Here is a 25269-nt window from a genome sequence, read left to right on the forward strand (position 1 = left end):
TACTTTATCATTTCGAACACATGCCTATGTCTAGCTTGAAGTTCAGAATCTTATCTTTCCAACTAAAAACATTTCAGATCATTTAGAGTCGCGTGCCAAAAGTTATGACCGTTTGAAGTAGAGTGGTCAGCCTTCTCGGGAATATCCTTTAATGTGGCTGTTTGTCCCCTTATCTGCTGCCCCACGAATTAATAATTGTTTTTTGGCATTGTTACTTGTTTAACTTCATTAGATGCTTATCCTATGATTAAAATGTTGTTTTAAGCTTATATAATACTTGTGTCTGCAAGTGTAGGTTAGACTAGAGTATTGTGTTAAAAATTCAGCCTTTGGCTTTTGAGATGAGAGTTCCCATTGTATCTTTGTATCTCTTTGGTGTGAGCCTTAGAGTGGTAAGTGTTCTAGTTTTGTATCCCTTGTTATAATCCTTTGGATGGTGATATCCTATATCATTTTGGTGTTATCTCTTGGGTGGTGAACTTCTATCTGTCATTTGAGTGTGAATTTGTGTAATTGTTTTCCATCTCCATTTATGTTCGGTATCAAATTGGTATCAAAGCTAAGGTTGCTCAAAGTTTTGGTTTCTATGGTTGTTTGTGGTCGTCGTGCTCAGGCTAACCAAACCCCAGCAGCTCCCGAAAAAAAATGGCATGATATCAAACTGAAAAACTTTAGGAGAGATGTGAAGTAGCTCCAACTACGTTTTGAACGTTTTGCTGCCTCTGAACATGATGCCTCTCATCATGATTCAGATGTTGAAGATCTTTCACAAGAATTCATAGATTGGAATTCTCCACCAACCTATGATGAAGACTTTTTGGAGAGTTATTTTTTTGATCCTTCACGAGGATTTGTGGATTGAAATTCTCCACCAAGCTTTGATGAAGATCTTGTGGAGAGTTATTTGCCATATGATCAAAAAGAAGAATCTGTAGCAGATTGGTTCACTCCAATATTCTACAGCATCCATCCTCAAGAAGAGAAACCATTCAAAGAGGTAAATCTATCGAATAGTTTTACAATTCTTGATGGCATTTCTATACCTCATGTGCAAGATAAAAAAACTCAAAGTGAAGTGTTTGATTTTAATGTTGAAAAAGTGTTTGATGTGGATTCCCTTGGGGTAAACAATATTTTGTCAAGCTCAATTAACATGATGAAAACACTCATGTTTACAAGGGAAACGATGATTGATTCCTTTTTTAACACTTTCATGGCATGTGAGGAGAAAATAGTACAAGAGAAGCAAGTAAGCTTTGGATTGTCTCACAGTATGGACCGAAGCTTTCAAGATAATCATCATGGTTTCGTGATGATTAGACTAACCTTACTTATTGTGAAATACTATCTAGTGCTGATTCTGAAAAGAGAAGAGCAGAGTGAGTTGATTGGGCATCCAAAGGATCACGGGAAGAAAAGATGGACTTGAGGGCAAGTCCTCATCAACTGGGGGAGTATGACAATGGTGTGTCCAGCAAGAGTCCATTAACAATGGCACAAGTTTTAGCCCAAATAAGTCTACAAGCCCAAATAAGTCCATTAACAATGGCACAAGTTGAAGAAATCCTGATGCGGTCGATCTAGAGAGTTCTAGTAAGTTCAAAAACATCATGGTCGTTTATTACTTCATCATTTCAAACACATGCCTAGGTCTAACTTGAAGTTCACAATCTTATCTTTCCAACTAAAAACGTTTCTGATTATTTGGAGTTGCGTGCCAAAAATTATGACTGTTTGAAGTAGAGTGGTCAGCCTTCTCAGGAATATGCTTTAAGGTGGTTGTTTATTCCCTTCTCTGTTGCCCCACGAATTAATGATTGTTTTCTACCATTATTACTTGATTAACTTCATTAGATGTTTATCCTATGCTTAAAGGGTTGTTCTAAGCTTTTATAATACTTGTGTGTGCAAGTGTAGGTCAGACTAGAGTATTGTGTTAAAAAATCAGCATTTGGCTTTTGAGAGGAGAGTTCTCCTTGTATCTCTGTATCTTTTTGGTGTGAGCCTTAGAGTAGTGAGTGTTCTAGTTCTGTATCCCTTGTTATAATCCTTTGGATAGTAATATTCTATATTCTTTTGGTGTTATCTCTTGGGTGGTGAACTTCTATCTGTCATTTGAGTGTGAATTTGTGGACTTGTTTTGCATCTCCATTTATGTTCGGTATCATGTTTCCACATGGATAGTTGATCTAGTTAAGTTGCTTCTTTTATATATTTTTGGCTCCTAAAATTTGGTGTAGGTACAATTTTTATTTTAAAAAAAATTAAATTAATTTCATGTCTGAAAAATTAAATAGTAGAAAATTCGTCCTTTTATCCATCAGCCATGCATATTATAACGAGTTATAAATTATAATTATGCCATTTCAGGTTAATCTTCATCTCCCGAAATTCTGATTTTGAGAAAATTAGAATTCTGTGATCTCTAGAAATATCTTTTGCAATTATATTGTGATAAAGTGATACACCATCATTGCTCTTAATTGATACTGTTCACGAATACTATGCAACCACCATCTGCTTCTTTTCATTTTCTTTTTTTTTATTCTACAAATTAATTCTGACCATCCATTACAAGCATAATGGATTTGAGATCATCACAACTCTGTGTTCTGTCTCTTTTGGCAAGAAATATATTTATATTTTTTTCAACTATTTTGTGTTAAAAGGTGAGACGCTATCATTGCTGTTGATACTTGCATTATTTTGTCTGCCCTTTGTTACTTTTTTCTGAATCATGATTATTAATGTATTGAATCTTGTGTTAAGTCCACGTGTTAGATGCAACTACTTGGTGTTATCCTTCCTTAACGTGTTTGAGCTGAATTCAGATTGCTTCGTTTGCAATTTTGATTCACATCCCGATCAAATGGTAGATGAAAAGGATTTCTATAGAGTTCTATTTGCAACCTCGTTCAAAGTCTGTTTAAACAGGAAGGTTGATAGAATGCTTCGTTTGAAGTGTAGTTTAATACATGGTGTTAATTTCAAGTCTTGGTGTTTCAAACCCCTTCAGTGTTCTGGGGTTGGGCTTTATGGGGTACGTTTAACTTGGTTTTAGCTCTTGAATAAAAAATAAATAAAAACTTGGTTTTAGCTCTTACCATCTTTTCATCCTTTTTACTTGGTTGTGTTCATAAAGGCAGCTCATGTCCTGTCCTTTGGAATGAAGTAACCGCACTGCTTGGATCCTGTGGAAATGCTGCTGCTTTCTGAACACGATGGGAAAACATAGTACATGAAATTATGTCAAATGCAGATGATTAGAATATCTAAGAGAAGTGGAATGACGTTACATGAAATGAGCGTCGACTACTTTTTGCACAAGACAACAAGAACACCATGTGCTCACTATTCTGCCGTTTGTTTGCTGGATTCTGCTTCTTCTATGATTTGCTACGCATCGATATATGATCCATTGGCTGATGAGTCAGGTGTTGCCCCCAAAGGACTACGTCCATGTGCGAATACAGCATCCTAATGGGGCTAGGAAAAGCCTGGCCAAGGACTCCAGGTACAGTAAGATATTCGTCACTACGCAAGGTTGAATCATGTCGAGATATGAAGCCAAAGTTAGGCCAAATGTTGTATCTCCTGTTTACTTTTCCAAGATATATAAGATAATTTTCTAAAGTTATGAAGCCAAAGTTAGGCCAAATGTTGTATCTCCTGTTTACTTTTCCTAGATATATAAGATAATTTTCTAAAGACGTTCAATAATTCTTTAGAGAATTAGATCTCATTCAATAGGACAACTCATGCTAGAGTTTGTCTTGACTTTATTTGCTCTCACATAATCACATGGAGCTGTCCTATTACACGGAATTTCCGTCTGCCTTCCACGTCGATTTTTTCAAATTGTTTAGCATGATTTATGCTTCCTATTATCCTATGCCAACAGGCAACAGTCTTCTTAGCTTAAGGCAAATGCTCGAGCTCATCATTGCGTTTAAGATATTGTTAATAATGTTATTAAGAGACAAAATTGACAGGAAGTTGGCCATAACTTTCATACTTTCCAATGATCAGAACAAAACAAAGAATTCTTCAAGTGGGGTTACCTTAGTGCCTTCAACTGTCCTTAATGGAAAGGGAGTCGGGGCCTTATCCTCTCCATTCAAATGTTGACCAATCGAAAATATGAAAGGATTTACCTTTCAACATTGACAGTACTATGAATATTGTTGGTTCTCTTCATGGCTTGACCTGTTTATTTACATGTATAGTGTTAGAAAAAATATAATCAAGCGGAATATAAATTTTGATTCTTCTCTTTCACATATTTGGCTCTTGAGTCACCAAAAAGAGAGAGAAAGAGACGGCTCTTTTGATGTATGTCATTTTCCCGCACACGGGCATTCAACATCAAAGCACGGCGTTCTTTTATTTGGTTTCTTTATTTATGATTTGTTTAGGATTGCAATTTAAAACTATTTTTTTAAAAACACGTCATAAGATCAAAGATTGCTGCAAGTTAGTAGATCCCATATAACACGTTTGTATAATGACCAGTACTTCCAACTTTGGTTTGCACTTTTAAGACTTTTAATTTCTATCTGGTTTTCTTTTTTTGTCTGGATAATGGAAGGACTCCGAAAAATGTTCAAAGGTTGTGAAACACATGGTCGCCCAATATGGATAAGGAAAACAAACAAATAATTCCAAGCTTCTGGAGCTATCAATAATAGTGTACAATATTCGAAGTTCCATAGTTGTGGAACACATGGATGCCCATGGATTAGAATAAGAAATAAAATATTTTCCATGCTTCTAAGTGTAATGTGTGATCCAAATTTGCTATACGTCACAGCGAACATGACAAAGTGCAGCTCAATGGACAGCCTTTTTCTTCTTTTTTCTATCTATAAGCAGTCGCAATGTATGTATATATATTCACGCCCATACTTTGTACCCATTAAGTCCTGAAAAAGATTTAGCAAATTTTACTATTAGAATTTTTAATAATTCGGACAGTAAATAAGAAAAAGGGTTATACGGAACTTACCTATGTATTCGAGTTGATCATGGGTCACCCACCTAATCGGGTAAGTAGATTCTATAAAGTATTTTTTATATTTACTGTTCAAATTAATTGCTAGCAATCCGAGCAGTAAATTGCTGAGAATCTGACACTTCACTGAGGGGAAAAAAGTTTTACCCTCTGACCAAGCAATGCAGCTACATTTAAAATATGTATATATTTCTATTTTTGAGACTATGCATGCTCCCATCATTCAACTACCATTCTTTGCACTCCCTATTATTAATATCTAGCACATATGCATCTCCATTGCCCCCCAAATACATCTCCCCATTCGCTCTCCATATTTCCCAGAAATTTGTTCCCCATGGCTGACTCTCAGCACTCTTCCTCCAATGAGTTTAGGAACCAAACCCCTTCCAATGACACTTTGGCCGACTCTCAAGGTACCCTTTTTGACACCAAAATTTTCTCTGCACAAGTGCATGTCTAATCTAAAAGTCCTGTTCATACACAATTGTAGTTCTTTTTTTTTTTCTTTTTTTTTTAATTTTTATATATGGCTCTATAGCCTCTATATTTGAACTTATTGGCATACTCTTGACATGGAGTCCCTAGAAGTTTCCCCTTACTGATCTTGGGTTCTTACTTCAGAGGAAACAAGTGAAGAATCAAAGCTGGAATTCTCTGAAGATGAGGAAACACTTATTATAAGGATGTACAATCTGGTTGGAAAAAGGTAGCTTCATTCTCTTCACTTCTGAGTCTTCCATACACACACACAAAAAAAAAAAAAAAAAAAAAAAACAGCTTCTTCAAAGCTAAATTCTATTACTGTGATCAGGTGGCCTCTAATTGCTGGAAGGATCCCAGGAAGAACAGCTGAGGAAATTGAAAAGTACTGGACTTCTAGATATATACTCAACAAGTGAATGAATGTACAACAAATTGGTCGCTGCTTTTTCTCTGCCAAAAGCATATTGGGGAGCATGGTTTAACAAATTTAACAATTAATTGTGGATTTCACCGTCTACTTTCTCTTGTTATTAGGATTCAAAGCCAGTGTGATTGATTATTCCCCAAGTTCCTATGTACAATATATCCCTTTGTGCTTGTTTTCATGTACATAGATATTGTGCTATGAGAATGGTATCAAAATTGGATTTTGTTTTTCCTTTATTTTTCGGCTGTCTTTATCCCTTTGGAATCCATCCTTATCCAAACTGTCTCATGTTTATCTTGTTATCTTCTCAGTTTTCAAAAGAGAAATTTAGAACGTGGTTGTCCAGCAGTTTGTCAACGCAAGCACTGTAAATTTCCACGATGATGTTCTTTAAGAAAAACAAACATTAGACAAAAATCCTACTTTGGATTATTCACTACCTTATGATGTTGACAAAAAATAATAATAATTACTTCTCGTTTGACATGAACGTCACTGACGAAGTGTAGCATGCAAGATTACAAGAGGATGCACCTAATAGATACCTAATCAATCATATTACCAGGTGTCTAAAGCATTTGATCATACATTTTGTTCGTTTAAAGAGTGTTGTAGGACAACCAATAATCACCAGAATCACAAAGTGAAAGTAGGGAAAAAGAGAGAAAGAAGAAGCTAAGGGAAGAAAAGAAGCCAGAGAGAGAAGGAAGAGAAAAAGAGTGGCGTGGAGAAGAGAGAGAGAGAGAGAGAATCAATTCTTTTAACTTCTTTTTTTTTTTTTTTCATTAAAGTCTGTTTTTATTGGAGTACAATACAAAATTAAATAGATTAAAGACTTTATTAGTATCTTTCAACCCCGATTTATCGAATTACCAAAAACATACTAATTACCAAAAATTAGAACAATATCCGATTATTGAATTACCAAAAATATTCTAGGACAACACTCATTTGTTGAATGACCAAAAACGACACACTCTTGAAAATTAAATTAAATGTTAATAACACAAATATTAGACCTATACAAAATTAGGTGGACCCAATGACTCTCATCTCCATCGTATCAAAGAGTATATCGTTTAATGCAAGAGAAGGTAAGAAAACATAGCATTACCTTCATATTCCTTGACTGGAAATTAAGGCATATCTCAGCCAGAAGTTACTGCTGGACGAGTAAGTAAACCCAAAAGATAGATGCAAGAGAAAAATACATTGAAGCATGCATCAATAGACAGAGTGGCCCATTTAAAATATAGATTTACATAGAAACACTAATAAATCCATGTAAAAAGTTATTGCTGTGCATTACCACCAAGTACATGTCATAGTCATTGAACTTTTACAGCCACAATTGTGATTTGAGTGATTTGTTGCTCAATAACAGGCACCAATCATGAGAGAAAGACAATGCTGCTAAAAGTTATCACTTTAACAGAAAACACCAACTAGTATCTGGGTCGCATCATACATTGCTTTGTCTATATAACTTGGTGTCAAGTACTTGCTTACCGCACATTGCACAGACACCTGCACAACGAAACACATTTAAGAAGTTTCTTAGCACCAAACTACATACATGCAAACCGCCAAACAGATCACCCACAAAAAATAATAGTACCTTTGGAATAAGCACAAGTGTGACAGTACTTGGCATTCTGGTGTACTTGCTGCTTGCATATGATGCATTTGGTATTTCCATAAGGAGTCCACCTGCAAGCAAAAAAGAAAACGTGGATAAGATTATGAAATTCAAAACCTAAATCATCTACACTGAAAATTGAATTTAATACAATAAGCAAAGATGTCAGATGACCACCTGACGTTCATTAGACAGATCTGCTTATTGTAGTTAATTTTGTATATTAGTTGCACTTTGCATGACAAAGAGGTCAAAAGCTCAATTGAACGCAACAAGCAAGTCTAAGCTATAACTCAACTAAGCCGTGATCCTAACTAATTATTCAACACTTCCTAAGGCCCAGGAGCTCTATCTAAGGCCATACTCATTGTTGCAAGAAACTTCAATCTATAACTGCACAAGTTTATGCACAATTATGCAACCTCATCAAATATCTTATAACTCATTGGAGCTGTGTCAACTAAATACTTTTATATTCGCTATATACCTTTAGCGAAATTTGTCCTACTCTGTATCTCACTCATTCCAGTGTCACAACCTCAAAAATTCTTCATAGTATATGCATATCCTTGACTAAATAAACATTAAAGTGTGACTAATTTTTTTTGATAAGTAACATTAAAGTGTGACTTATACTCATTATTACATTCAATAAAAAAGATAAGATCATGAAATAAAATGCTAATATAATCTTTTCCCATGTACATCAGGCACAACTCAACTGATTTTAATTTTTTTGACTAAACTATTTTCACTTTACCCTATAATTTCAACATGAATCCACAGCCACCAACTGTAACTATTGAAAATTTTAGAATCAAGAATTCGTTGGATGAGTAGTAACATAGAGAGTAAGAGATGTGCTACAAGCAAAAACCTTACGTTCCACCATGGTAGGAAAGAAAAGCATACTGGTTAACAAACCCACAGAACCAAATGAGAGCATACAAAACATACCAAATACACACATTCAAGATCCGAAAGGTTCACTCCTATTGGGAATAAAAATATAATTTAATAAGCTAAAAAGATAACGAGATCACTAGTTGCAGTAGCTAGTTTGCTTGCTACTTCAAAGGCTCAATGTGTAGTAGTAAACTAGTTTAGTAACAAAACAGTTACAGTACATACAGAGCACATAGTCTAGTCTCAGATTCTCGCTTTCAAGAAACAGGTAGCCAATTCAGTTCTTGCAACACCCCAAGGACCCTATAACAGGATTAATCAAATGAAGTCTGCACGACAATGTTAACTTTGTTGCCAATCATAACTTTGTTGCTAATCAAAACCCCATATACTACGGTAGAAACACCGGCATTCTAGCGTTCAATAAAAACCAACATCAGGGTAAACTCTGTATCCCACTTCTTTCTCCAATTTCCAAACACTACGAACTCGAGGAAAATTGAATTGATTACATGGATTTGACCATAATAGAACTCTATTGCAATGTATTTATCTTAGTGAATCAAATTAACATAAACTTACCACCAACAGCCATGGCCCTTTATCGTTTTTTTTTTTTCTTCTACTATTCAAGCCCAACATCGTAACCAAAACAAGCAAAGCATTCAACAAAGCAAAAGAATATATATTTAAACCAAGGAATAACTCAAAAACAAAATTATTTTTGAAAAAAGAATATAATACCATAAAATTGGAAAATTTTACACAAGCGAGAAGAAAAGAACCTGTTCTTTTTGGAGAGGAGCTTGTTCTCGTTGATCTTGCGGCCACCGCCTTCTGTGGTATTGCTCGCTCCTTCTTTCCACTTGTCCGGCACTATCACCTTCGATAGCTTCTTCTCACCTATACACAACCAAACACAAAATCAAAACAAAATTTACAAATGTCTAAAGCGTATCATCAAAACCACATGATTTCAATTAGAGAAACATCAATCGCAGAGGGAAAATCAGAAAACGCTTACACTTCTCGCACACCATTGTTTTCCTCTCTGAATTTTGTTGCTTCTCTCTCTCTCTCTGTGAGAATCGGAGCCCTATGTCTCACGGGCCCTGAGAAGCCCAAACAGAGTTGATTTACTGAATTGCCCCACATATTTTATTTTATTTCCGTGTGCTGTGGGTCAATGGGAGTGAGGTGACGCGTAATTTTTTTTTTTTTTTTAGTATGTCCACACAAGAAAGTGAGAGATAATATTTAAATTAGTGACTTTCGCTTTATGAGACGTAATTCACAGCTGATTGAGTTACTCCTTAAAGACCGGTAATATGTAATTGAAAGCCAACTTGAATAAGTATAATACAGTACGAATCATTAAAAGATGTTTCGTAAAAGAGTAATTTTATATAATGCACTATTAATCTACCTTTATATTAAGCTTTGTAAAAATTAAAAAAATTAAAAAGTCAATGATAAATTGGCAATGACACATTAACATAATAAAATAATAAAGATATTATAAAATGCAATGATACCTTTCTTACACTGATGTGGTTGTACAACAGGGTATACTTATATTGGTTAAAAAAAAAATTCACAGATTCTCTCTTATGGTGCAATCTCTAATCACCACAAAGGGGTGATTGTAAGTTTGTAACCACTTGATTTAGATCGATAAGATTTGGTAGGCAGTGTGACTACCATATCTCACTAGTTGAGGTAGTTGTGATGCATAATGGATTAAAGTCCGAATAAAGTTTTCTTTTAAACTTTCTAATCTATCAAAGTCACACGACTTCAAGTTGACTATGTCCCATTGTTGCTTATTAATGGGTAGAAATGGTTCTTTTTATTTTTTATTTTTTTTTAAGAAAAATTAATCTGATTTCATTAATAGTGATCAAGAGTATAAAAGCTCTTACAATCACAGAACATACAGTTCTGCAAGATCATAGCCGAAACTAAAAGATTACACGTCAAAAAATTGAAAACATAACAGATCTTATAATAAAAAACCAATTTATGACGTCAAACATCCACTATCTCAACTCGATCTTACAGATCTGCTAATGCAGACTCCTTCCTAAAGCACAGGAAGCCATTTCCCAAATATGAGCAAAATACTCGCACCCAAATCATTTCCCTCTCAACCCGAAAGCTAGAAGATTACATGCAGTAATACTCGTAGTTCAATAAATTGAGAAGTGCTAGGGAGCGAAACAATGAACTCAAAAAAAATTTCAAACTGACGTGACAAATCGTGAATAGCAGATAAAGAAGAGAGAATTGAATTTTTTTTAATTTAAAAACCTTTGCCACATGAGTTTGAAAATTTTTTTGAGTTCATTTGTTTGGCTCTCTAGTACTTATCCAATAAATTACACCCTTCTTTGTTTTTTTTAATCAAAACTCACTCATTTATAATTTATACTGAATAATTGAATAAATCGAATAGAAATCTAATTTTCACATAGTTAATAATGGCACAAAAATTACGCCTTATACCGATATAAAATGAAAATTGATTTAAAAAAATGGATAAAATAAAGTAGCTATTCAGTTGCTGATCAATCCCACGGGCTCAACGAACACTCCCCGGGCAGAGTCGGGTAGCGTTCATAGTCCTTGCAATAATCATATATAACAAGGTTTCTCTGCACCCAAGCAAAGTCCATTTTCTGAGAATCCGACAGATGCCAAGCTTTATATTGATCCCACCAATTGTCGGTGGTGGTGGACACGCAGGCAGGATAGGGGTCCTCCCATTGGCAGCCGTCGACGGTGAAGTCCTTGTAAGATGACACAAATGGGGCCCGGGTCCAGTCCGTCTTCTCAAGCCCACCTCTCGTGGCCCATTCGTCGGCGTTCCATATGCTGGAGAACAAGTACATGGGCTTCTCGCTGGGGAAGAAGTCATTTGCTTCCCCGTTGTTCTTGTACACCCTCATCGGAACGCTATCCACAAAAAACCTGTTTCCGTATTTCAAAAGAGAAAAAAAAAAAAGGAAATTATATATAGCCGGTGAGTTTCACCGACAGAGAAAACAAAAGGTGATCATGTCGGTGCAGTATACATGTGCTGAACGTGATTGGTTATGGTGTTACACTAGAAGTTATGAATAAGTCATGTGTGTTGTAGATGAATGAGAATCTTTTCAATTCGCTGCCAGAATTGTATGATAATATATGGATTGGTTACCAATAATTTGGTGTTCGAATTGTTAGCAATTTGGTCAATAAATATGACAAAATTTTTATTAGGCCTCTATACCCGAACATGAGACGGGCTGCTTGAGATTTGCTCTAACATGTAAGTTTCATAAATGTTTTCTCACATTTACAGTAATTTGGCAACAAATCTCTATCCATGTTATGGATGGATGAGAATCTCTTACAATTAGTTGCTCGAATTGCATGTAATTCGCAATTCGAGCAGTTCTACAAAAGAAAAGGTTGTAGAACCCAACTACTCGAGGTTGGTGAATCTTGCAGCTTTGACTATCCAAAGTAGGTGAGTCATACGACCTCTTTTATGTGGAGCTATGTACAATTCGAGGAGTTAATTATGAAAGATCTTGATCTTAATCTTAGGTTTCAATTCATAAATTTATGGTTTGAGATAAATATTGTGGCAATTTGTGAAATTAAAGTCTTATTTAAGAGATGTTAAATCCACAAGCCCTCCCTTGAAGGGCCCAAGCCTATATTATCGGTTCCCATATGAGTACCTATGTTGATTATAGTAAAACTATTGGATCATTGTTGGAACTTTGGTACTAGTTGGATTAGGAATCTTATTGTCTTCTTGACATATAGGATTGTGTATTCTCTTATGATTATGAATTATGTTCTTTCTCTATTGTAAATCCTAATTTCCTTGAGAGAGGATTATTCTTGGTTATAAATAAAGTCTTATGTATAAATGGGCTATACTCACATTGTATTTAGAGATAATTTGAAGTTTCATAAGAAGGAAGAAAGAGATTCATTGTCTTTTCCCAAAAAATAAAAACATTATTATTACTACTTGTCGACATATACAATTTTGCGAACAATCATTCATTTTATTTTTATGATTATGATTTAAAGTTAATGTACTTAACAATGAAAATTATTTAAATTTTTTTAAAAAACAGGCTGACATTAACTTTAATCCTAATTGTCATGAGTGGCTTAAAGAAAAAGGGATGTCAAGGAAGGAGTGAGAGAAACTTACACAATCTGGTGGTTGTTCCAGAGGACAGAATAGCTATGGAAGTCCTCGGTGGGGTCGAACCAAAGCATGTGCCTCATCTCACGGCCACCAGTTCCATTCTTGTACACGTTTGTCTGAATCAGATAGGGCTGCCCGGTCCTATTCCCCAAGAACTCAAAATCCAACTCATCTCTCGTTGGCCCTGCCCCATTTTCCGTGCACATCTACACCATTCACATGCTTTCAATATTACTAACAACAATTTTCAACATTGGGTGCATCTGATATTTCACAAAAATCTCCAGGAAAAAAAAAAACTTACATAGTAAGCTGTCACTACGCCGGCAGAGTCACCTCCGACCAACTTCAGCTTCATGCTAAACCACCCAAATCTATAACTTTGCTTTGTTTGAAACCCACACCCTATTTACAGATAAATTTATATACTATTATAATCACAAAGAGTGCCTTCAAACTAAAGCAAGGAATCTTGTGTATTTGTTTTTACCTGTTTCTTTGTCCAAGGCAAGATACCAGGTCTGCCCATCTTCAGAGGTTGTAAAATGGTTCTCCGACCACATTATATTGAAGTTATCTGTAAATGAAGCTTTAGAATCAGCTGCTTCGGATACAAAGCCAGAGGCAGCCATGAGAGCTGCAATGAAAAGAAGAGTGGGCATTGCAGAAAGTCTTCCTTTCATTTTCGGGTGGGGACTTTGGAGTGAAGAGGAGGAAGGGGCTTCAATTCTCAGCTGGATCTCTGAGAAGGAGATGTGTATTAAATGATCTGTATTTGAAAAAGGATTTTTCACATGAAGATTAGACCTGTATTGGCTGGCTGAATCAATTATTTAGTTATTATATTATATATGTACAATTTTGCCCATGTAAAAGTGCAAACTATGCAAATAAATATCAAGTAAACTCTATGGAATACTAAAATAAATAACAATATGCATATTGATTATCATGCAAGTTTTGTATGTATATGTATTATCTTTTAGAATTTGGCTTAGCTGCTTAAAAAAATTACACATGTATTGTAGTGTTTTTTTACAATATCTAAGTCAAATCCTATTTTTTATGTAAATCTACTCTTGTATAGTTAATATCATATCTCTTAATATATACATCTATCTATATATTCAAAATTAATGTTAAGGATAAAAATAATAGTTCATAGATTAAAAATTTCTCAATTTGTCATGAGGAAAAAGTGACGAGTTATGTATGTGGAGCATGATCTCTATGTAGAGTTCGTGAAAGGTCCACGAGAGAGAGATGCCTACTCAAGGGTATGCCCCTACTCAAGGTTTTAGGAGATAGAACTCTTAATCCAAAAGTTAATTAAGAGGATAATTTTAATATTTAACCTTTAAATTTGTAGCTCTAATGATAGTTGAATAAGGTAGCATATACATTTTTAGGAGTGCTAACGTTAGAGTATATTGTTTGGCTAAATGGGTCACTTCCCATCTAGTGTTTGGAAACATTCACATAGGATCATTCATTCTTTCGTCCATTCGAATTAAGAGTGGTAAAAATCTCCCTTGTCATGTTTTTCCCATTTCAATTTTTTTTTTTTTTTTTTTTAAAAAAAGTAGCATATACATTCATTATTTCCTAACAAAAAGAAAATAGCTTTGTTTTTTTCAAAAAAAAAAAAAAAAAATTTTCTCTTTTTTTTTTTTTAAAAAAAAAACAAAAATATTAACAAATACTCCACAATAAAAACAAAACTTTTATTTTTATATTACATCAAAATACTTTTTCAAACATAAAATAAAAAACTTCCGCTAAAAAAAATTAACAAGGAAGGGCCATATAATTTATTGTTCTATTTTTTATTAATTGTATAAATTAATTGGTTTTATATTTTGACACATAAATTGATTAATTGTCCCTTAAACATCATCACAGTCTTGATCAAAATAGAGCCGACATGGGCAATTTAGGAATTGAAGTAAAAATGATTAGTGGGGAATATAGATATTAAAAAAAAAAAAAAAAAAAAAAAAATGGGGAGGTGGGAGGGAACTGAGGATAGGGATAGATTAGCCAGGCTGCCCTCCAATGGGTTTTTGCAGACTCAAAATGGAGGTGGGGTCAATGTGTCGAATCTAAGAGCGTGAGTGATTTTGATTGGTCATATTAATAATCAGAAAGTTATAGGATTTGACAACTGGAATTGGGGTCCGTAGGATGTAGCTACTAGTATAATTACTACTTAGGCACTTGAAATAATAATAATAATAATAATAATAATAATAAATCTGTCCATTTGGCAATATTTTAACAAACAATTTCAAACCCACATTACTTTTATCTTTATGTTACTTTTATATCACTTTTATTGGGATTCACGGTCATTAAGTTCTTCAAAATTTTTTGATTTGAACAATTTAAGATAGAAGTTTCTATGATAGAAATAGTGGGAGCACTGGGAGGGGTATTTGTGTCTTTTTATTTTTTGAAAAGATAAAAATATTTATTTTTTATAACGAACAGAATATTTTTCAGTTTAAATAAAATGGAAAAGATCATAATTTTAATTATTTTGGGCAAATGACTTTAAGAGTGACAATTTGTGTTTGTGTATTGGGGTTTAAATCATGTTGTGTCATGGGTATATGATTATGTAAGTTAATTATAACTCACACCATTTGATTAAATGAATCAGATTCTTCAATCATAACTTATTAATTTTATGTTGAATTTGCGGGTTATGTTAAAAACTATCAATCCTAAATATCACGTGTTAAGTTTGAATTGTGTCAAAACATGAGTATAAGATTTATATACTTATTATTTAATTAAACGAGTAAGATCTTTGAATCTTTACTCACTAATTTTATATTGAATTTGTATTGAATTTGCAAATCATGTCATAAATTGTCCCTAAATGAATGTTATTTTTTTACCTTTGTCAATACCATATAAATCCAACCACCCCTTTCTTTTATACCGTCTAAATTTGTATGGCAGAAAATCCCTCTATAAAAATTTGAACAACCTAATATGAGAGGATCTCATCGCTAAACTTTGCTTTAAGACTTGAATTAGATTTGGTCAAAAGTTAAAACCATCATAGTTAGTCTACCCCTCTTGTTTGTTCCTTTAACTTTTACGTGGGTAAATCTTATTAAACAAAATTATTTACCAAAAGAAGTGAACTGTGGCCTGCTTTCTTGGTAATAAAAATGACCAACACGCAGATTACAAAAACCAAGAAAAGGGAGGATATGCTGCAATGAAACCCAAATGCCTTTACTTAAAAAAGAAAAAGAAAAAGAAACAGAAAATACCCCAAAAACATATCCTTTCCTTGTCTTCATGAAGCCAGAGTCTCCAAGTGGGTAACATGCAAAAGCTTGATTATACTAACCGTTTGATTGAAGGTCAAAGCACAAAACATTGACTTAATGAAGGTCCACATGCCAGTTAAATTATTGATGGAGATGGGTTTCTTTTGTTTCGCGTTTTGGATTGAAGGGCAGCTATGGTGGCATTGTATATTACAGTGACTAATCAAAGAAGTATCAACATGCGACAGTTTGGCCGAGTGGTCTAAGGCGCCAGATTTAGGCTCTGGTCCGAAAGGGCGTGGGTTCAAATCCCACAGCTGTCAGTTTTATTTTTAATTTTGACTTATTTTTGTTTACTAGCCATTTCTAAAAGATATCAAAATCACAAATATTGGGCCGGAGGCGATACTGCTACTGGACCTGGTTGCACCAATATTGATTGAGTTTTGTTATATAATTATAATTCTACCATGGAGCCAACTCCTTGACTAATAAATTCATTCATTATTTTCTTTTTTCTTTTTTTTAAGGAGAGAGTCAACCAACACAAGCAAAACAAAGCACACGGCTGTCAAAAGAGAGGCCACATATCAAGGCCCAAAATGGGAAAAGAGAGTATGTTCATGGTTAGAATTTATTTTCATAAATCATATAGTCATAAATGGAATACGAGTGTCGCTAATATAAAATAATAAAAAAATATTATTTAACATTAAAAAAAATTAATAAAAAAAAATAAGGAGTAGTCATCTTAGTTATAGGGGGTGGCCGGACCACCCCATTTTAGCTAGGTTGAGCCATCCCATTATTTTTTATTATTTTTTTGTTTGTCCCTTGGGGGTAGCCGAACAAGGGTGGTCCGGCCACCCCCAATGGCCAACACATTTTTTTTTTCATTTTCGTTTTTCGACCACCTCCAAGGGGCAACCCATTATTATTATTATTATTATTATTATTATTTTCGTTTGGCCATTGGGGGTAGGGACTACCCCCAAGGGCCATGGAGTGGCTTCGGCCACCCTTCCTGTCTGGGGTGGCCGAAGCCACCCCTAGGCCCAACGGGGGTGGTTCGGCACCCACTATGGCCAAGATGGGGTAACCAACCACCCCTTATTTTTTATTAATTTTTTTTTTTTAATGTTAAATATATTTTATTATTATTTTTTTAATAGTGGGACATGTTTCTCATTTGTGGTTCTATGATTTCTAAAAAGAAATTCTAGCCATAAACTTGATATTCTTCAGTCTATTTTGGAGAAGATTTAATTAGGGTTACAATTAATGGAAAAGTTGTTAGTTCATCAGGTGATAGTGGTTTTATAAGTTATATGAGTCGTGATACACAACACACGGCGTGCTGTGCACGCCTATGCCAAAAAAAAAGTTCAATTAAAAAAAAAAAAAAAATTTGCACACGGCGTGCGTGGCACGCCATGTGCTCTTTTACTTCACCCAAGTTATATTATGAGCACGGAGATTCACCCTCTTATTAAATGCTATTTATTAGTATTTTCTTATTCTTCTCTTATTCTCATTTTTGAAAAAAATTAATCTTTTTTTTTTTTTTTTTGACATGTCCGTCTGAGGAAAGGAGAGTTGAAGCTAGTAACACCGCTTTTATAAGGCGTGGTCATGGAGTTACTCTTTGGGATTAAAAAAAAAAAAAAAAAAAGAAAGGTCAATATTAAGTTATTAACTACTAGCTAAGATCCGGTGGAATCACCTGTCCAACTTTACTGCATCATGATCCATGAAAAATGGGCAATATTGGTTCTTGAGGACTTGCTGAGTTGCTGGTTAGGCCCATTTAAGTTTAAGGCTCGCAGCAATTCTAGGAGATGAACATGAAATACTGGAGCCTCCTGCATCATATTCATGATCTTCGGATCTTCCAACCGCCATTCGTTATCTCAAACCTGTGTTATTTGGTTCACTTCAATAAAATTTGAGTACTCTTTTTTTCTTTTTTTTTTTTCTTTTTTTAATTTTTTTATTTATATTTATAAATGCCTTTTAAAATTACTATTAGATTAAAATTTAATAAAAAAATTCAATAGTGTAATTCACCTTAACTTGAGAGAGATTTATTATTATTTATAATCATCAAAGTATTCAAGTTTTTGATTGCAAGAAATGGTTTAAAAAAATCTGATTACAATTTATAGTATGAAAAATTTATCAAACTTTTAAAATATGAAAAAAAAATTATAATATTACAATTTTTATTATAAAATTATTTATAAATTGATTTGACAATTCATAATTGATGTGATAATTTACAATTAATAAAATAATTAGAAGCGTAAATTGCACAGCTGTCAGCATGTGATTAAATTTCTCTTGAAGCAATATCAACCATTTCTTTCCTAGATAGCCAAAAGATAACAGGCCTTCTGAACCGTTCAAATTCTATCTTCATCACTCACTACTCTCTTTTCTAGATTTTTGTTCAGATATTTTCTTACCTCCGCCATTGCCTTTTCCAGCCTACCCAAATTCTTAAATACCGGCCCCTCTTCTCACGCTTGCCTCACAACATCCTCAACAAACAACCATATCAAACACTTCAATGGCAGCCATGGCCACGACCCTCACTTCTTCACTCTCTTCGAACCCAAAACTATCTTTCCTGGATAACAAGTCCTCCTTCCATGGCACACCTGTCGCTTCTCGCTTCACACCCATCAAATCCACCCCACAAAACTCCACCATTTCCATGTGCGTAGCCCCGCCATATGACCTCAACTCCTTCAAATTCAATCCCATCAAAGAATCCATTGTCTCTCGTGAAATGACTCGCCGATATATGATGGACATGATTACTTACGCCGATACCGATGTTGTCATCGTCGGCGCTGGCTCCGCTGGTCTATCATGCGCTTATGAGCTCAGCAAAAACCCCTCAATCCGTATAGCCATAATCGAACAATCCGTTAGCCCCGGTGGCGGTGCATGGCTCGGCGGCCAGCTGTTTTCGGCCATGGTTGTGCGTAAACCAGCTCACAGGTAAATTATCATTTATCTCAAATACTTAAAATTAATACAAATAATAATTAATTTAGTGCTGGCTTGGAAGTATTTTTCTTATTAATTAAGTGTTTGAATAAGCATAGAATTGCAGTTTCATGGCTAAATTACCAATAAAAACACTTCTTTATGACAGTAAAATGACTAACATTGTCTATAAGCTTGAGATGGAATACGATGAACAGGATAACTACGTTATTCTATAAGCTTGAGATTGTTACATAATTCACCAATAATTTAAATTCTACCAGGTTTCTCGATGAGCTTGAGATTGAATACGATGAGCAGGATAACTACGTCGTGATCAAGCACGCGGCCTTGTTCACGTCCACAATCATGAGCAAGCTACTTGCCCGGCCTAACGTGAAGTTGTTCAACGCCGTGGCGGCAGAGGATTTGATTGTTAAGGGAAATACGGTAGCCGGTGTGGTGACGAATTGGGCGTTGGTATCGATGAACCATGACACTCAATCGTGCATGGACCCGAATGTGATGGAGGCCAAGGTTGTTGTGAGCTCCTGTGGGCACGACGGGCCGTTTGGAGCCACCGGAGTTAAAAGGCTGAAAAGCATCGGCATGATCGATAGCGTTCCGGGGATGAAGGCCCTCGACATGAACGTCGCCGAGGATGCGATTGTTAGGCTTACAAGGGAGATTGTTCCCGGCATGATCGTGACCGGGATGGAAGTCGCCGAAATCGACGGTGCCCCGAGAATGGTAATTTTCTGTCTATTAAAGTTAATAAAAATAGATGAATTTAATTGTTTAATTTATATTTTAAGCTGATTGATTGAGTTGATGATGCTTTTACTAATGAAATGGTTGTGAATTTGCAGGGCCCAACATTCGGAGCTATGATGATATCTGGGCAGAAGGCCGCTCACTTGGCACTCAAGGCATTGGGGCAGCCCAACGCAATTGACGGGACATACGGCGAAGTGGGGAGCACACAGCCAGATTTTGTTCTTGCTGCTGCTGAGGCTGGGGAGATTGTGGATGCTTAAATGACACAAGGTTTTTTGGTGATTAAAATTTGGATGAAAATAGGCCATTTTGGTAAGGATTGCTAGGCTGGGTGTGGATAGATATGATGGTGAAGTGAAGATTCACTTTGAATTTGTGTTGAATTGAGTTACAATTAAATAAGCATATACTATTGGAAATCAGATTGCTCCTTTGAGGTTCGTAAGTACTCATCTCTAGAGATGAAAAAATTTAATTAGGTCGTAATTGATTTATCCAAAGACAATATAGTTGTAATTATTAAATCAATCATTTTCTATTAGCCTAAGCTTTTGAAATATATGATTGATGATTTTGTATGGTATCGGAACAATGGTCAAGAATTCAAATCTTGTCTGCATTGTTCATCTCCCATTTTGAGAGTGTTAGAATATTTATTAATGATACTTAACATCTGAAGTAGCCTCCCATAAAACTGAAGAATTTTTCTTTTTTTAGTTTGTTAGCATACCAATAAGGGGAACCTAAAAATAACTCAAGTAAAGTTTCTTGGTCAATTCACTGGTATATAATCAACTTGAGTTAACCTATAATAATCATATGAATTTTTGGCCTTGATAAACAAGTTTGTTATTTTTATTAATGTTATTTAGTAAACTATTATACCGACACTTATAGAATTGAAATAATGTACAGTGAAAAGTCATATAACAATGCAGCAGTGGAAAGTCATATAGCAGTGTTGTATAACACATCGTCACTAGCAAAAGATATTTCTTCTTCTTGAAACGAAGATCATTGTTGTCTGCAAGCACAACTTGTCTCATGATTGTGACATTTTATACTCAGAATCATAAAGAGTTGGGGATGTTTTGGCATTTGTGAAGCTAGTTGTGGGCACCGGGAAAGATATGGGTGGTCTTAAGTAGGCCTAGTTATTGGCTTTGGCTTTGAAACAGATACATGTGCATGTATGGGTTTTACTTAAACTAGATATGAAACAATATAGAATAATAATAATCAAGAATAAAAAAGATTGAGTAAAGCAAGAAATAGTGATATAGATATATTTGCATGAAATTTACAAACTTGTTTACATACTCTTACGGAAATTGCAAATATTGATGCTAGTTGCAGAAAACTCAAGAGATCTCTTATAGAAATATCAAACTATTTTATATTCGACGATATTTATAAGAGATTTGGTTGCTCTTTTATAGAGAAGTATTGAGAATATTTTCAAACACAAATTTAAAAGCGGCCTATTTTATGAAATAGTGTACACAAAAATTGAGATCCCTCAATACTTTTGTAGTATTTTAAGCTTGAAATGCTGAATTTTCAATTGAATGCCAATGATGATTGGAGCGAAAGTCCGGTCAATGAAGAGTAGGGCTTGATTGATTGCACCCCTTTTGTTAGCATCAATAAAGGGTAGTTTCTTTGTACAGGCATGACGATTTTGATTCAATACTATTCATCTCACTTTTTCATTTTTTCAATATTTTTTTACTTTTTACATCACATCAATCATTTTTTATTATTATTTAAATTAAAAAATCACTTTAAAACAAATTTTTTTCATTTTTTCATATCAAACTGTTGTTATCGTGCACAATAATTGATGAACAATATAGAATCAAAAAGAGAGAGATTAAGAGAGAGAGAGAGAGAGAGTCGACACACAGATTTACGTGGTTCGGCAATTTGTCTACGTCCACAGAGAAGCGACTATATTTTTACTCTTAATGATTCAGAGTTACATTATACATATATATAGAAAAAAGAAAAAAAACCCTAATCCCCACTTGTACGGACTTATTAAAGAAATCCCCTCACCCCCACAACCTAATCGTTCCCCTCCGCAAACTTAATTATGCCCATGGACCAATAGACTCCCGCTCCGTGAGCATTACAAATATACTTACTTTTTCACTTCTTTTTTTTTTAATAAAAAAAAAACATTCTTACTTTTTCTTATATCAATCAATTTTTGTTACAATATTAGTCCAAAACCTTTTAACAAACACACCCTAAAAACTGCTAAGGACAGCAGCAACAACTGCATATGTGGGGGGAAATGGGAATAATAACGTCAAAGTTTACCAAGCTGTGAAGTGGTTTCTAACCATATTTTTGTAAGGTTCGTCAAAGTGGTATGGATTTTAAGAGTGATATTATTGTGGATCAATTGGTTTCTTGTATATCAAATTAGACTAAAACAGAGTCTAGATGAGCCATGCTAGTCTTTATTTTACTTTTGAATAAATTGTAAGTAAAGTTCTCTTTATTGTTGCTAGCTTGCGGATTCTCTGCTTTTCACAAAGCAGCTCAATCCCCATCTATTATAATGCCAAATTATAAAAATACTTTGACAAAATAAAAAATTTTGATTACTCAATCCCCATCTATTATAATGCCAAATTATAAAAATACTTTGACAAAATAAAAAATTTTGATTACTTGCAGCTACCTTCAAGGAGATACCTTACATTGGTTAAAGCAATGGAAAAAAATAGAAGAAAGTAAAATGCAAAAAAATTGTATTACTTTCTAAAATCTCTACATTGAGAGTTTTTTTTGGCGATACAGGCTGGGGTTGAACCTTTGAGTGGGCCGACATTAGATGGGTTGGACAACTAGAGCCCAGACCTGAGCTTGGGTTGACCAGTCATACATACCCAACCCAACTCGCTCACCTTGACAACATCACCTTGACAATCTCAGTTGAAGCACATGAGAAAAAAATTTCTTAGCGAGAACCCAAATGCTGCAGAAAGCTCACCATCTCCTCAAACCATTCTCAACTTCAACAACGCCAACTTCTCTCACTTGGAGAAACCAAATCAAACAGAACCAGCTAGCCTCCCAAATCTCATCCATTCTGTTGCAAAGGCACAACTGGGTTCTTCTCCTCCAAAACCTCAAACTCTCCTCGAAATTAACCCCATCTCTCTTCCTCCAAATCCTCCATAAAACCCACACTAACCCTCAAATCTCTCTTAACTTCTTCAATTGGGCAAAAACAAATCTTGGGTTTCAACCAGACCTCCAGTCCCACTGCAAAATCATCCAACTTTCACTTGGGTCGGGTCTTGTCCAACCCGTGAAGCCACTTTTGGATTCCTTGATTCAGAGCCATCCTGCATCAGTGCTTGCACAGTGTCTGATTCGAGTTTGTAGAGGTACGGATTCTCAGTCTAATGCGTTAAGCTTTGTTATTGAATGTTATTCGCAAAAGGGTTTGTTCGTGGAGGGGTTAGAGGTGTTCGGGAAAATGAGAGGTCAGGGTTGTACCCCTTCAGTTCGTGCCTGCCATGCACTGCTTGATGTTTTGCAGCAACAAAACGAGATTAAACTGGCTTGGTGTTTCTTTGGTGCTGTATTTCGTAGTGGGGAGTCGCTGAACCGGCATATGTGGTCAGTGTTTGCTCAGATTTTGTGTAAAAATGAGAAATTTGAGAGAGTTGTTAGATTGCTAGATTTTGGTATTCATAACTCTGTGATTTATAATCTTGTCATTGATTATTATAGCAAAGGTGGGGATTTTGGAGCTGCATTTGATACCTTGAATCAGATGTGTGATAGGAAAATTGAACCAGGTTTTACTACTTATAGCTCAGTTCTTGATGGGGCTTGTAAATATGAAAAAGCTGAAGTCATTGAGAGCATCATGAGCATTATGGTGGAGAAGGAGCTGCTTCCGAAGACTCCTTTATCCAAATCTGATTTGGTAGTTCAGAAGCTTAGTGATCTGGGCAAGACTTATGCTGCAGAGATGTTCTTTAGGAGAGCTTGTGATGAGAAGATTGAATTACAGGATGCTACTTATGGGTGTATATTAAGGGCATTGTCCAAGGAAGGGAGAGTGAAGGAAGCAATTCAGATATATCGTTCAATCTCGGAAAGGGTTCTTACAGTGAGTGATAGTAGTTATAACGCATTTGTAAATGTTCTTTGTAAGGAAGATCAGTCCGAGGAGGGTTGTGAATTGTTAAGGGATGCCCTAAGAAGAGGAAGCAGTCAATGTGCATCAGCATTGTCTGAATTCATAGCATCACAATGTAGGAAAGGTAGATGGAGAGAAGCAGAGGATTTGTTGAATGTGATTCTAGAGAAAGGGTTAGTGCCGGATTCGTCTTGTTGTTGCTCCTTGGTGGTGCATTACTGTTCCAACAGACGCATTGATTCAGCCATTGCATTGCATAATAAGATGGAAAGATGGAATATTACTTTGGATGTAGCAACTTATAATGTACTTCTCGATAGGCTTGTTGCAGGGAGGAGGATTGAAGAAGCGGTCAGGGTGTTTGATTACATGAGAAGACTGAATTTGGTGAGCAGTGCAAGTTTTACAAGCATGATTCGTGGGCTTTGTCGCGTAAAGGAACTCAGAAAAGCCATGAAAATTCACGACGAGATGTTGAGCATGGGGCTTAAACCTGATCAAGCAACATATAAGCGGTTGATTTTTGGGTTTAAGTAACAGATTGCTGTGTTTGACAAGAGTCCATTTTGGCTTTAACCATCTCTTGTAAATTAGCCGGCATGATCAGGCCATGTACTGCACCTTTTGATGCGTGATACAAAGAAGCTTTCAGTTTGTAATCCTAGACTTCCTAGTGACAAAAGAAAATGAAAAATTTCCCCCATCTTTATTTGCCCATGTTTGCACTACCAAGTACCAAGTAATGTGAATGTTACTTCTTGCTCGATATCATAATTGTTGGGCCATGGATCAGTTCTAAAAGCCTAACGGGTTCCAAACCCGATCTAAACTGAACGGAATACCCGACAAGGCCTCGGACAAGCTTGAGGTCTCGGACAAGCTTTCCTTGAGGAGGATTCAGACACAAATCCGAGACCACTCCTCGGGAGGTATCTGATGCGAAGTCCGAGACGCAACTCGAAAGCAAATTGTCAGATGCCAAGGGTGAAACGGTCATTTTACAATTAAGGATATGCAAAAATTCAAACTAGTCCCAGTTAACATTATCTCACATTCAAAAAAGCTTTCTACAGTGTAGAAGGTTATCCACCTACGAACAATCCCTACACAAGCGGGATAAGCTATTATTCAAATTCAAAAGGTTGTTTAACTCAAAACAAAACCTTATCGCCTTGTCTTAGGATTCCTACCCTTATCAAATAACTGCAAAACAGATATTTAGGGATAGGAATCCCGAGACGTGCGGGAAACAAATTTCACTCCATGCCTATAAATACAGGTCCCAATTTCCATCGAAGGTAAGTGCAATCTGGACTAAAAATTTGGGTTGCTTACCTATTCTGTCCTCAAATTCTAACTTA

At 35.3% G+C, this 25269-nt stretch overlaps 5 protein-coding genes and 1 non-coding gene across 6 annotated transcripts; 4 read left to right on the forward strand and 2 right to left on the reverse strand.

Annotated features, from left to right (window-relative positions):
* The first annotated feature begins 5236 nt into the window (after positions 1-5236).
* LOC132172257 (MYB-like transcription factor ETC3) lies at positions 5237-6160 on the forward strand. Its single transcript, XM_059583729.1, has 3 exons — positions 5237-5427; positions 5636-5720; positions 5826-6160. Exons 1-3 carry the CDS (start codon positions 5280-5282, stop codon positions 5911-5913), a joined length of 321 nt encoding a protein of 106 aa, XP_059439712.1. The 5' UTR covers positions 5237-5279; the 3' UTR covers positions 5914-6160.
* A 955-nt stretch (positions 6161-7115) lies between these two features.
* On the reverse strand, positions 7116-9584 carry LOC132171616 (uncharacterized). The gene is made up of 4 exons (XM_059582986.1): positions 9494-9584; positions 9255-9372; positions 7543-7634; positions 7116-7451 (listed from the first exon to the last, which is right to left on the reverse strand). The coding sequence occupies exons 1-4, from the start codon at positions 9507-9509 to the stop codon at positions 7387-7389; spliced, it is 291 nt and encodes a 96-aa protein (XP_059438969.1). The 5' UTR covers positions 9510-9584; the 3' UTR covers positions 7116-7386.
* A 1384-nt stretch (positions 9585-10968) lies between these two features.
* On the reverse strand, positions 10969-13371 carry LOC132171436 (probable xyloglucan endotransglucosylase/hydrolase protein 8). The gene is made up of 4 exons (XM_059582744.1): positions 13173-13371; positions 12987-13087; positions 12686-12888; positions 10969-11439 (listed from the first exon to the last, which is right to left on the reverse strand). Exons 1-4 carry the CDS (start codon positions 13363-13365, stop codon positions 11037-11039), a joined length of 900 nt encoding a protein of 299 aa, XP_059438727.1. The 5' UTR covers positions 13366-13371; the 3' UTR covers positions 10969-11036.
* Positions 13372-16212: 2841 nt separating this feature from the next.
* On the forward strand, positions 16213-16292 carry TRNAL-UAG (transfer RNA leucine (anticodon UAG)). The gene has a single exon. It is a non-coding gene; the product is annotated as a tRNA-Leu (tRNA).
* Positions 16293-18424: 2132 nt separating this feature from the next.
* On the forward strand, positions 18425-20281 carry LOC132170520 (thiamine thiazole synthase 2, chloroplastic). The gene is made up of 3 exons (XM_059581524.1): positions 18425-18975; positions 19248-19713; positions 19833-20281. Exons 1-3 carry the CDS (start codon positions 18539-18541, stop codon positions 19998-20000), a joined length of 1071 nt encoding a protein of 356 aa, XP_059437507.1. The 5' UTR covers positions 18425-18538; the 3' UTR covers positions 20001-20281.
* Positions 20282-22706: 2425 nt separating this feature from the next.
* On the forward strand, positions 22707-24667 carry LOC132171763 (pentatricopeptide repeat-containing protein At4g21170-like). Its single transcript, XM_059583160.1, has one exon. It carries the CDS (start codon positions 22727-22729, stop codon positions 24443-24445), a length of 1719 nt encoding a protein of 572 aa, XP_059439143.1. The 5' UTR covers positions 22707-22726; the 3' UTR covers positions 24446-24667.
* The last annotated feature ends 602 nt before the right edge of the window (positions 24668-25269 follow it).

The sequence above is a fragment of the Corylus avellana genome, chromosome ca2 (assembly GCF_901000735.1).
Source record: "Corylus avellana chromosome ca2, CavTom2PMs-1.0".
In the NCBI taxonomy this organism is placed as follows: domain Eukaryota; kingdom Viridiplantae; phylum Streptophyta; class Magnoliopsida; order Fagales; family Betulaceae; genus Corylus; species Corylus avellana.

What these genes read in the sequence shown, in the direction of transcription:
- LOC132171616 (XM_059582986.1), bottom strand. An exon ending in CTCCTCTCCAAAAAGAACAG is followed by an intron (nt 7,635 to 9,254) that starts GTTCTTTTCTTC and finishes TTTTGCTTGCAG; the next exon opens with GTGGACTCCTTATGGAAATA. An exon ending in CACTTGTGCTTATTCCAAAG is followed by an intron (nt 7,452 to 7,542) that starts GTACTATTATTT and finishes TTCGTTGTGCAG; the next exon opens with GTGTCTGTGCAATGTGCGGT.
- LOC132170520 (XM_059581524.1), top strand. Translation starts at nt 18,539, where the DNA reads ATGGCAGCCATGGCCACGACCCTCACTTCTTCACTCTCTTCGAACCCA. An exon ending in GTGCGTAAACCAGCTCACAG is followed by an intron (nt 18,976 to 19,247) that starts GTAAATTATCAT and finishes AAATTCTACCAG; the next exon opens with GTTTCTCGATGAGCTTGAGA. An exon ending in TCGACGGTGCCCCGAGAATG is followed by an intron (nt 19,714 to 19,832) that starts GTAATTTTCTGT and finishes GTGAATTTGCAG; the next exon opens with GGCCCAACATTCGGAGCTAT.
- LOC132172257 (XM_059583729.1), top strand. Translation starts at nt 5,280, where the DNA reads ATGCATCTCCATTGCCCCCCAAATACATCTCCCCATTCGCTCTCCATA. An exon ending in CACTTTGGCCGACTCTCAAG is followed by an intron (nt 5,428 to 5,635) that starts GTACCCTTTTTG and finishes TTCTTACTTCAG; the next exon opens with AGGAAACAAGTGAAGAATCA. An exon ending in TACAATCTGGTTGGAAAAAG is followed by an intron (nt 5,721 to 5,825) that starts GTAGCTTCATTC and finishes TACTGTGATCAG; the next exon opens with GTGGCCTCTAATTGCTGGAA.
- LOC132171763 (XM_059583160.1), top strand. Translation starts at nt 22,727, where the DNA reads ATGCTGCAGAAAGCTCACCATCTCCTCAAACCATTCTCAACTTCAACA.
- LOC132171436 (XM_059582744.1), bottom strand. Translation starts at nt 13,365, where the DNA reads ATGAAAGGAAGACTTTCTGCAATGCCCACTCTTCTTTTCATTGCAGCT. An exon ending in TGCCTTGGACAAAGAAACAG is followed by an intron (nt 13,088 to 13,172) that starts GTAAAAACAAAT and finishes ATCTGTAAATAG; the next exon opens with GGTGTGGGTTTCAAACAAAG. An exon ending in GCGTAGTGACAGCTTACTAT is followed by an intron (nt 12,889 to 12,986) that starts GTAAGTTTTTTT and finishes TGAATGGTGTAG; the next exon opens with ATGTGCACGGAAAATGGGGC.